The 12400-nt window shown below is 38.0% G+C and overlaps 1 protein-coding gene and 1 pseudogene across 1 annotated transcript; both read left to right on the forward strand.

Moving 5' to 3' along the window:
• The first annotated feature begins 1087 nt into the window (after positions 1-1087).
• On the forward strand, positions 1088-2032 carry LOC101534654 (olfactory receptor 5P76). The gene has a single exon (XM_004593818.3). The coding sequence runs from the start codon at positions 1088-1090 to the stop codon at positions 2030-2032; it is 945 nt and encodes a 314-aa protein (XP_004593875.2).
• A 3670-nt stretch (positions 2033-5702) lies between these two features.
• Positions 5703-10510, forward strand: LOC101524352 (protein FAM98A-like; annotated as a pseudogene).
• The last annotated feature ends 1890 nt before the right edge of the window (positions 10511-12400 follow it).

Consider the following 12400-nt stretch of genomic DNA (forward strand, 5'->3'; position numbering starts at 1 on the left):
CCAGGTGTACTGAGTTGTCTATGGTTACTAAAGTGTCTATAATCTGAATCTGTTTGCTGAGAGCAATAAAAGTAATATTATTTTCCAGAATATTTAATGTACTACAACATACTTATGCATAATCATATAATGATATGAGAGCATGTTTAATATTTTAAATTGAAAATATTACTTAACCAAGTAGCTTGAGATAGCAATGAATCACTGTGAAAAAGAATGATACATAATTATATACATATATTACATACTAGTCTTATATAGTTGCTTATCATTTAGGCAACATGTAAAATGTTAGCTATTACTGAAGATTTCATTAAAAGATTTTATGAATATGTTTTTTGCTAGTTTCATTTGCCATATGTATATATACATACATAATTCATTTCATTTTCAATACGTATATAAAACACTATCCTTTTTTGCCAACACAAAGTTCTTTTCATTCTATTCTGCAGTTTATATATAAATACATGTTTCAAAAATATACATATTTCTAAAATACATATATATTAGAGACTTTTTTATTTGAAATGCTGAGTTAGAGAGTGATTCAGAAACATAGAGAGATATCTTTCATCCACAGGTTCACTCCATACAAGGCTATAATGACTAGATCTGGGTTAGTCTGAAACCAGGGTTCGGGAGCTTCTTCTACATCTGCCACATGCGTAGCAGGAGCCCAAGCAATTCTGCCATCTTCTGCTGATTTCTCTGGTGCATTTTCAGGTAGCTATTGAAAACCGGCGCTCACACAGGAGGCTGGTACCACAGGCAGTGATACTATACTATGGTATTGGCCCCTGACATACAGTTTTTATTCTCTGGCCTCAGAGCACCTCAAGTGAATGTGTCAAAGCAGTATACTACAGAAAGAAAAGGAAATATTACATGAAGGAATTTTTTTTTCTAGGGTGTCTGGTAAAAATCAAATTTAAACTAGAGATAGAATCATTCTTAAATGGATTGGTGCTTGAATATCTATGTAATGACATGTATGTATTGATGAAAATGAGGGCATCATATTTGTAAATTTAAAATGCACTTTTAAAAAATCACAGATTCATTCTGTTAGTAGCTACACTGTCCCATGGATTTTCTGGTGGATGGGAACCTCACTACAGTGTCAGAGTTCATCCTGCTGGGCTTAACAGACGACCCCATCCTACGAGTCATCCTCTTCATGCTCTTCCTATGCATCTACCTCGTGACCATATCTGGAAATCTCAGCACCATCATTCTTATCAGAATCTCTTCTCAGCTCCATCATCCCATGTACTTCTTTCTGAGCCACTTGGCTTTTGCTGACATGGGCTATTCATCTTCGGTTACACCCAACATGCTTGTGAACTTCCTGGTGGACAGAAACACAATCTCCTATGCTGGATGTGCCGTCCAGCTTGGCTCAGCAGTTTTCTTTGGGACAGCAGAGTGCTTCCTTCTGGCTGCCATGGCATATGATCGATTTGTGGCCATCTGCAACCCACTGATTTATTCAACCAGAATGTCCACACAAGTCTGTGTCCAGCTCTTTGTAGTAGCTTATACAGGTGGGCTTTTTAATGCTTCTAGTTTCACATTTTCTTTCCTTTCTTTACTCTTCTGTGGGCCCAACAAAGTCAACCACTTTTTCTGTGATTTTGCCCCTTTGGTTGAACTCTCCTGTTCTGATGTCAGTGTCCCTGCACTTGTCCCCTCATTTACTGCTGGCTCCATCATTGTGGTCACAGTGTTTGTCATAGCTGTCTCCTACATCTACATCCTCATCACCATCCTGAAGATGCGCTCCACTGAGGGACGTCATAAGGCCTTCTCTACCTGCACCTCCCACCTCACAGCAGTCACTCTGTTCTTTGGGACCATTACCTTCATTTATGTGATGCCCAAGTCCAGCTACTCAACTGACCAGAACAAAGTGGTATCTGTATTCTACATGGTGGTGATCCCCATGTTGAACCCCCTCATTTATAGCCTCAGAAATAATGAGATTAAAGGGGCCTTTAAGAAAGAGATCAGGAGGAAAATATTTTCTTAAAGACCCTTGCAATTTTTGTAGCTTTTGCTATAGTAATGATCCATAAGCATGTTGGATGAAATTGAGTGATTGTAATTGGAATGCATCTATTTCTATATCATTAGTCAGTACTGAAGTTTCCAGTAAATGAAGGAGTTACATTTTTAGAGAAAAAAGTAAATCAGAGACACTTAGTGAGTTATTTTGATAAACTCAAGTTAAATTTATAATTGAGAATATAAATTATTCACAAGAAAAATTTGCTCTTAACACTTTAAAAACTATATTTATATCTTTAAAAGTTGTTTTTTTCTGGGCCTGGCAGCATGGCCCAACAGCTAAAGTCCTCGCCTTGAACGCCCTGGGATCCCATACGGGTGCCGGTTCTAATCCCAGCAGCTCCACTTCCCATGCAGCTCCCTGCTTCTGGCTTGGGAAAGCAGTTGAGGACGGCCCAATGCTTTGGGACCCTGCACCCGCGTGGGAGACCCGGAAGAGGTTCCTGGTTCCCGGCTTCAGATCAGCGCAGCACCAGCCAATGCACTCACTTGGGGAGAAGATCTTCCTCTCTGTCTCTCCTTCTCTCTGTATATCTGTCTTTGTAATAAAATAAATAAATCTTTTTTAAAAAGTTGTTTTTTCATCTATATTTAGGCTACTATCCTTCAATCCTTTGGACTGTGTCCATTTCAACATCTGCTAATTCTGAGAGAACTACTGTTGTGACTGAGTACATGTGAGAAGAAATGAGAAATTTGAGCCAAATAGGAAGCTTATTGAAATCATACTTGTGGAGAGATGATTTTCTCAAGAAGAACATAGTCTATGTTCTTAGTTTTTGCCTCCTGATGGGTTACTGAGCAAACAGGGGTCAGGGAATACTTAAAATCCCCAGACCTTTGTGAAAATCGTTTGGTATCTCTCCCTCTCCCCTTTCCAGAGGCAGCCCCCCTGCAGTCCCTCTCCTGACAGGAGTTTTTCCTTTCCCTCTTCTTTTTATGTTTACTTGGTTACTTTCCAAACCAGACTTCTCTGTCTAAAACAGATTTCCAGGTTTTATTTCTTACACTATGCTGAGGAAAAAAAAACCTATCAAGCTTTTATAGTAACATCAATGTTCAGCATGTTGAAGAAATAGGAAAGTACCAAAGATTTGAGAGGAATAGATCTTGTATGGTTTATATGTGATATAATTGGCTACAGTTCTTAAGGTACTGATACAGCATTGTCTAAAAGATTTAGCATTCATAACCAATGTATACCAACACAGAATTGGAATCTGATCCTCTGTTAAAGAAAGAAGGTTTTGAAATACACATATATCAATATGCTGGTATACAGCTGAACCAGTTAATGTCTAATTTTGAATCTGTTTTGAAAACCTGGAGCATTTCATTAATGGTTTTTGTTAATTGGAAACTCTGTGTCAATTTTCTAGCAACCCCCAGTAAGCCCTTACATGATCCCTGATTCCTTCTCTGTTCGACCGATTCTAGTTGTGAGAAGTTTTTATGTGTTAATTCTTTTGTCAAAAGTTTTTATATCCTTTTAGGTGTCTGACTAATGAAACGTACATCTTGTGTTTTCAAGTTAACCACTTCGGTTACATTATCTTTGCTCAGTTTTTATGGATTGGAAAGAACTGAGGTTTAAAACAGTTAAGGATTTTTTCGGATATGTACTTGCTTTGAAATATTTGAGAGATCACTTCTTTAACTGTCTAACTGGTTAAATCACCCTGACCACAAGGGTAGACATTACTTTGTGATGATGAGGGATCTCATTTGGATGAGATATTTTAAGGCCTCTTGGCATATCTGATAGGTTTAATTCTTCTGGCTTTGGGATTTCCAGATGGGCCTCTGGGAGTCTCAAAGTCAAAGGCTGTATATTCCTTCTGATCAAAGTGGTAACTAATTTGGCTGTTTGAGTGTATGAGAAGCATTGTTAAGATGTGAAATTATGCTAACATTGTTATGTCAATATTAAAGTGCTATTGATATAATTATCCTGGAAACTGTGTGAAAGGTTAAAAAGTCTAATGGTTTTGTTGCATTGTTATCAGTCCTGATGGTCATTTGGATAAAGTGATGGCTCCAAGGACTAAAGGAGACAAATGTAGATTGACATTTTATCTTGGAGAGTTTGTAAATCTGAGATGCCATAGCTACATGAATAGTTAATTGTGATATACTTCCTTTCAGCATGCAAACCCACTCATTATTTTCAAGATATAAAATTGATTTGTTACATTTTGTTGATTTTGATGTGTATCTTTTTCTACTTGAGCTTTTTGTCTATGGCCTGTCAGAATTATACAAAAGTGCAATTCCCAGTAAGACAGTATTGGCCTGGAAGTTTCAGATGAGGACTCATGCTGCAGAATAGAAAAAGCTAGGTTTGGCAATAATTATCAGGTAAAGTTAGTATCAGTACAATTTCTGAATACTTCTTTTGAAAAAGATTTATTTATTCTTTTTAATTGGAAAGTCAGATATACAGAGAGGAGGAGAGACAGAGAGGAAGATCTTTTGACTCACTCCCCAAGTGCCCACAATGGCCTGAGCTGCGCTAATCTCAATCCAGGAGCCTGGATCCCCTGTGGGTCTCACATGCAGGTGCAGAGTCCTAAGGGTTTGTGCCCTCCAAGACTGTTTTCCCAGGCCACAAGAAGGGAGGTGGATGGGAAGTTGGGCTGCCAGGATTAGAACCGGCACCCATATGGGGTCCTGGCAGATGCAAGGCGAGGACTTTAGCTGCTAGGCTACTGTGCTGGGTTCCTGAATACTTTTTATGTATGGGAATAGAAACCTACAAGATGCAACATGAGTATCCAAACTGAGCATTAGGTCATACTGCAGACAAGGAGATTGAGATGTGCGCTCTCCCAATACACTGGTCCGCATCAGAGGACACAATATCTTGATGCTCAGACCTGGGCCATTTATCTCTCAAAGGAGAGCCCTGGCTAGTCCACTAACTGCCTCAGTGGTTATGCTCCCTTGTTAGAAACCTCTTAACACGATGCATTCAGCCTAGAATTAAGTCAGTCAAATTACAGTTAGTGCTACAAGAATATAAAAAATACCACCGCATAAAATTAAATAATTTCTAAGGTAATAAAATTAAATGTATTTAAAAAAAAAAACAACTCAGGATCACAATGCCCAAAAGCTAACCACTGTGTTTTTGCTTTTGTATTCTTGTTTGCTTGTTGCCTTTCCCCACTCCTCCAGGGCTAAAAATAGCCTCCTGTAACTTCTCTACAAAATCTCCAGAAAATGGGAGCTGGCACAATGGCTCAATTGGCTAACCCTCCACCTAAAGTGCCAGCATCCCATGTGCACACTAGTCTGTGTCTCAGCCATCTCCTGCTGATGGCCTGGGAAAGGAACGGAGTATGGCTCAAAGCCCTGGTGCCCTGTACTTATGTGGGAGACCTGGAAGAAAATCCTGGCTTTGAATCAGCTCAGCTCTGGGAAAAAATATTATTAAAAAAAACTTCCAGAAAATGGACCCTAAGAGGCTCAGTCATTGTGGAATGATCCAGGCTGGTGCTCTCTGTACTAAATAAAGGTTACTTCCTTTCCACAAGTGGCTATCATGTCTCTGGTGGTAAATTTCTATAACAGTGTGAGTCTCATTTTCCATTAACATACACTTAATTTTCTTTGAGGTTTCTATTCTAACAATGGTCAATTTCGTCATTGTAATTAATCTTATTGTGAGCACATCTAAAAGGAATGGTAAGATATCAAACATCTCTGAGATATCAAATCGTGTTTATATGATAAAAGGAGGCTTAGTGATCAGGAAGTTTGAGGACACAGGGAAGGAGACATAATAGTCAAATATTATTTTGTCATGACATAATCTCCTAAGACAGTAGAAAGTGTTGTCACATTTTTACTTATGTAAAAATAATCTAATACATAACATAAGTAAAAATTTAAAAACATGATCTGGTGAGGAGTGATATGCCAGACACATACCACAAGATGAAGGGAAATGTGGAGTAACCGGTGCTCACAAAGATCTGTAGCCCTTCTGCCCTTCTCGTTGACTCCAGAGAAAGGATGACACATAAAGATGCACATGAAAAGAGAGACGAGCAAGTCTATACTGGAAATCTTCATTTTATAAGAAAAAAATCACAATAGAAATCACAAATGATAAGAACAATCCAATGTCTAAGAACTTATGTGGAGGTAAAACTGCTTTCTAGGGGAATCCACATCTTTCAGTTAAACTTCAATTGAAATTTCTATCCATTTCAAAGAGAGTATTGTAATAAAAACTCAGGCTATAGAAGGAAATAATTACAAAATGAATAACAAATTAAGGCAATGAGGAAAGATAATAGCCAAGTATTTCTTTTTCTTATGCTGAGTTTCATTGATCTTACTATGAAAAAAAATAAGGAAGATACAAACAATAATTATAATGAAGGTGAAGGGTATAGCAACCAATATTTTAAGACCTTGCATAGGACTATAGAATTAACTATAAACAACTCTGTAAAATTTTTGATAACTGAAATAAACTGAAGAACTACTAGAATAAAATACAAACATAAATTATAAAACATCAAAATTAAACACAATTTTAGAATCATTTAATATTTAAGGAAATTTAATTAGTAGGTATTCCTACAAGGAAAAAAAAGCAAAAAAAAGGCCACACTGAAGCTTTAGCAAATATTAAAGATACTCAAGGACATAATTCTAAGTAATTTACATTTTAAGTAACTGAGTGAGGACTTCGAATGGCCACTTTGTTAACTGAGTGCTGTCTGCTCTCTTCTCCTCTTTTGCTTTCTTCCTTTGATTTGTTGAATTTACATAGCGATATGCATTGATTTTTTTCTCTTTATGTTTTGTGTATATACTAGAGGTATTTTTTCCCTGTGGTAACTAGGAGGCTTACATAAAACACCTTACAGTATTCAATTTAACATAACTTGATTTTGGAATATCACAGAAGCACGGAGTGTGACCTCCCGGAGACTGACATGTTAGAGGAAGAACAGGGTTATGGGGGCCCATTGTTGGATGATGGCCCTCTGTCTCAGGCAGTCTCTGCTGGAGCCAGTTTACATGAGTTAACCCAACTCTTTGTGTGGCTGGTGTCCGAATTACAAGTGCTCTATAAACTAGAGGAAAACATATAGACAACTAGCAGTCCATGTGAAGCTGAAGAATTCCAGCTTACGGTGAGTGGGCACCAGGGGATATGAGCTGCCCATATCTTTCACTGACATCTAGGGATGTGACCAAGTGCCCTCTCATGCAACATTGCCTCTTGTTCACATAGCTCATCTCAGAACTAGAAGCTACCAGAATTCTCTATGTGAATGCTGTTACCCCTCCTCTCGTAAAAAAAAAAAAAAAAAAAAAACTCAAGAAGGAGACAATAGTGGGGTCTTTCAAGAGTGGAAAGGTACATCTATAGTTTTGGGAATGTCCAAACCCCCAGCCAATGTAACTATGTTTCAATTCTTCAGATAGACGGGAAAAAATTAAAGGAAACATTAGCAAAATGTTCCACCCAATCACATGACAACTTAGCAAAAGTTCTACGTAACCACATAGGAAAGCTTTTACTGAAGCAGTCAGTGGGACCACACCACTGGGAAAAAACGGATGCAGTAAATGACGCCACAGCCAGTGAACATGAAGTTTGGAGACAGCTGCTGATCAATAGATGCAGAAAAAGCTTTCGACAAAATCCAACACCACTTCCTACTAAAAACCCTAACCAAGGTAGGCATAGATGGAAAAATCCACAACATAATTAAAGCCATATATGAAAAACCCAACGCCAGCATCATACTGAATGGAGAAAAGCTGGAACCCTTCCCACTGAGATCTGGAACAAGACAGGGATGTCCACTTTCTCCACTACTATTCAACATAGTCCTAGAGGTACTCGCTGAGGCCATAAGACAAGAAAAAGAAATCAGAGGAATCCAAATGGGAAACGAAGAAGTCAAACTCTCACTATATGCAGATGATATGATTCTTTATGTAGAAGAGCCAAGAGACTCAATACAGAGACTGCTAGAACTTGTACGAGAGTTTGGTAGAGTGGCAGGGTACAAAATTAATGAACAAAAATCTACAGCCATAGTGTATGCGAACAGCCCCAAGATGGAAAAAGACTTAACCAGCAAGATACCATTCAAAATAACAGAGAAAAGTATGAAATATCTGGGAATAAATCTAACCAAAAATGTAGGAGACTTATTTGAAGAAAACTACAAACTACTTAAAAAAGAAATTGAACAAGACCTCAAAAGATGGAGTAACATCCCATGCTCCTGGATAGGTAAAATCAATATCATTAAAATGTCTATACTGCCAAAAGCAATATATACATTCAACGCAATCCCAATCAAATTGCCCAAAACATTCTTCATGGAACTGGAAACAATGATCCAAAAGTTCATCTGGAAGCACAAAAAACCACAGATAGCTAGAACCATCCTGAAGAACAGGAAGTTAGCAGGGGGAATCACAGTTCCGGACCTCTGGACATACTATAGGGCAGTGGTTATCCAAACAGCCTGGTACTGGCACAAAGATAGAGAGGAAGATCAATGGAGCAGAATAGAAACACCAGAAGGAAACCCACACAGATACAGCCAAATAATCTTTGACAAAAAGACAAACGACAATCCAGGCAAATGGGAAGGTCTGTTCAATAAATGCTGTTGGGACAACTGGTTAATAGCCTGCAGAAACAAAAAAATAGATCCACATCTCTCACCATATACTAAGATCAGATCTAAATGGATAACAGATCTAAACCTACATCCAGAAACCTTCAAACTTTTGGAAGAAAATGTTGGAAACACACTGGAACACTTAGGGGTAGGCCCTCACTTCCTAAAAAAGACTCCAAATGCAGTAGAAATCGAGACCAAAATAAACAATTGGGACCTCATCAAACTAAGAAGCTTCTGTACAGCTAGAGAAACAATCAACAAAGTAAAAAGGCAACCCACAGAATGGGAGAAGATCTTTGCACACGACATAGGTGATAGAGGGCTGATCTCCAGAATATACAAAGAGCTACAAAAACAACCAAAATGTCAAAACAAACAAGCCACTCAAGAAATGGGCACGGGAAATGGGCAAACACTTCACAAAGGAACAAACCCAAATGGCAAGTAAACATATGAAAAAATGCTCAAGTTCCCTGGCAATAAGGGAAATCCAAATGAAAACATCAATGAGGTACCACCTAACGCCAGTAAGACTGGCCCACATGAATAAAAGCACCAACAACACTTGTTGGCGAGGTTGCGGGGAAAAGGGATCCCTACTCCACTGCTGGTGGGGCTGCAGGCTGGTACAGCCTCTATGGAAATCAGTATGGAGAATATTCAAACAACTCAAATTCAACATACCGTATGATCCAGCAATAGCACTCCTAGGAATATATCCAGAACACTTGTTTTATGAGAAACCAACATGCACTCCTATGTTCATAGCAGCACAATCAGTAATTGCAAAAACATGGAAGCAACCAAAATGCCCATCAACAGAGGATTGGATAAGAAAGCTATGGTTCATCTACTCCATGGAATACTACTCAGCTATTAAAAAAAACAAAATGCAGTTCTTTGTGGCCAAATGGGCCAAACTGGAAACCATAATGCTAAGGGAAATGAGCCAATCACAAAAGGTTAAATACCACATGTTTGCCTTAATTTAAGATGATATGATGTTATGTATAACATGTTATGTTTTGAATGTTATATGTTGTGTATAAACTAAATTGAAGTATAGGTGAGGTGGTCACAGAAGGTGACTGGGAACTCGCATTTACTTTCAACATGTTGGTTACTCATTACTATGTCAATTAATTCCATAATGATGTAAATTTTTGCTGATGGTATGATGGAGCTTTCAATTGACTGGGATAATACTCTGCTAGCTCTGTCTTCAGACCAGAGAGGGTATACCTAAGAAGACGTTGAACTTGACTGGACAATAAGATGCTGGACTCTATGTTTGGTGTATGCTTGCAATGGGGGAATCTCAACTGAACTTGAGCTGTGGTTATGCAACAAGGTGGAGGAATCCACCATGGTGGGAGGATTTGGGGAAGGGTGGGGAGAACCCAAGTACCTATGAAACTGTGTCACATAATACAATGTAATTAATGAAGTTAAATAATAAAAAATAAATAAATAAATAAAAAATAAAGAGGAAAAAAAAAAAACCTTTGGATGTTACCATTTCGTCCTTTGGCTGGTCTCACAGTGCTAAGAATCAGACAGAAAAACTAGACATGGTTTTTCTTATCCCTTGGTCCAGTCTTATCCCTTGAATGTATGATTTCTGTTGCACATATTTTGGCCGCAAGACAAGGTTTGTTCCAGATGTTATAAGGACAAGTTCTATGAAAGAAAAGACTGCCTGTGCCATCAATAAGGTTCTGAAGGACAGAGGAGATGGGTCCAAGGAAATTGAGCTTCCACCCCTTAGATAAACAATTAAGGCCAAAAAGCCATGGACAACATCAAACTAAAAGCTTCTGTGTAGTAAAAGAATCAACAAAGTGAAGAAGCAATCATCAAAATGGGAGAAAATATCAATATCAATAGCCCTTTCAATACTGTTTTTGCTATAATTCACAGGTTTGATATTTTTATTTATATTTTCTTTCATTCAAAAAAGTTTTGTTATTCCTATTAATTTCCTGGTTCATAGGTCACATAATAGCATCGTTTGCTTCAAGAAAGTGTTTGATTTTCTTTTTTATTTCTTCAATGACACATTGATGATTCAGTGGTATGTTATGTAACTTCATGTTGTAAATTTTTTCATTTTTGTCTCTATTGTAGAGTTTTTTACGGCTTTTCATTTAAGGGGATATATAATAACTGTGTAGTAGAGACTATCACATACAGATGTGAATATACAATGAAGTGTGAATCTGTACTTACAAATCAAAGACAAACTCTCAATGAAACTGTTGAATACATCTTGATAATAGCATGCTGAACTTCTGCCATTGTCCATGCCAATAATATAAGTATACATTTAAATAGCAAAATGTTAAAAGTTATGACTGACTGTGAAGAACTATACTACTGTAATGCTTTGGGGAAAATTAGTGAGATTAGGGAGAGTGGAGACTTGTAGAGTGAGAAAGGGAAATCCAACAGCCTATGGAATAACAATAAAAATAAATAAATTCTTTAAAAGTATTTATAAATTAAAAAAAGAGACGATTTCAATTGCATATAAAATTTTACACTTGCTTCTCTTATGCCCACATTTTATGCTACTGATGTCACACTTCACATCTTTCTTTATTATACATTCAATTAGAACTCATCTGTGTTTTCATACTCTTTTTTTTAAGACTTATTTATTTTTATTGGAAAGGTGGATATACAGAGAGGAGGAGAGACAGAGAGGAAGATCTTCCATCTGATGATTTACTCCCCAAGCAGCCGCAATGGCTGGAGCTGTGCCAATCCTAAGCCAGGAGCCAGGAGCTTCCTCCAGATCTCCCACGCAGGTGCAGGGTCTCAAAGCTTTGGTCCATCCTCCACTGCTTTCCCAGGCCACACGCAGGGAGCTGGATGGGAAGTTGGGCTGCTGGGATTAGAACCGGCACCCATATGGGATCCCGGCATGTTCAAGGTAAAGACTTTAACCACTACAGTATCATGCCGGGCCCATACTTCTGTCTTTTAAAAGTCAAGATTTATAAAGCACCATTAATGTACTATCCTGAATTTCACTTTATATTTACCTTTACCCATGCATTTCATTCATTAGTATGTTTTCATGTATTACTTAGTGTGTTTTAATTGTACTCAAAGAACTCCCCTTAGAATTTCTTGTGGATCTGCATCATGATCTGGAGATGTAGAATTCCTCCACGTCAGTGGAATTCTCTGGGCTGGATTACTACCCAGGGCACTGAGTTGCATGTAGTACTGCTGCAGTTTATGTTTAGAGGAGGGAAACTGAGTCACAGAGGTATTTCCTGGCCACAGCTGAGACTAAGGCCTGCAGGTCCACCAGTGGGATCATGGAGGGAACCATTTCATATTGAGTTCTTGAACCTACTCTTGGACTATAATTTTAAGGAACTGGAGGTGACTTTAAAGACCTTCTTAATAATAACATCTAGTTTAGTGGTTTGCTAGCAGAAGCTGAAAAATACTTAGATGGTTTTCCATAGAAGGAATATATTCCCATGTAGGGCATGGAAGAAATACATGGTATAAGAAGTAAAGGAGTTTGGCTCCGAACAGAACTTGAAGGTACACATTAATAGCTGCATATAGCAAAACTAACCATTTTGGAATGCTGCTGTCAACTGCAATATTTTAAAAGAGTCATAGGATGATGGATCTCAATG

The sequence above is a fragment of the Ochotona princeps genome, chromosome 4, assembly GCF_030435755.1.
Source record: "Ochotona princeps isolate mOchPri1 chromosome 4, mOchPri1.hap1, whole genome shotgun sequence".
Taxonomy (NCBI): domain Eukaryota; kingdom Metazoa; phylum Chordata; class Mammalia; order Lagomorpha; family Ochotonidae; genus Ochotona; species Ochotona princeps.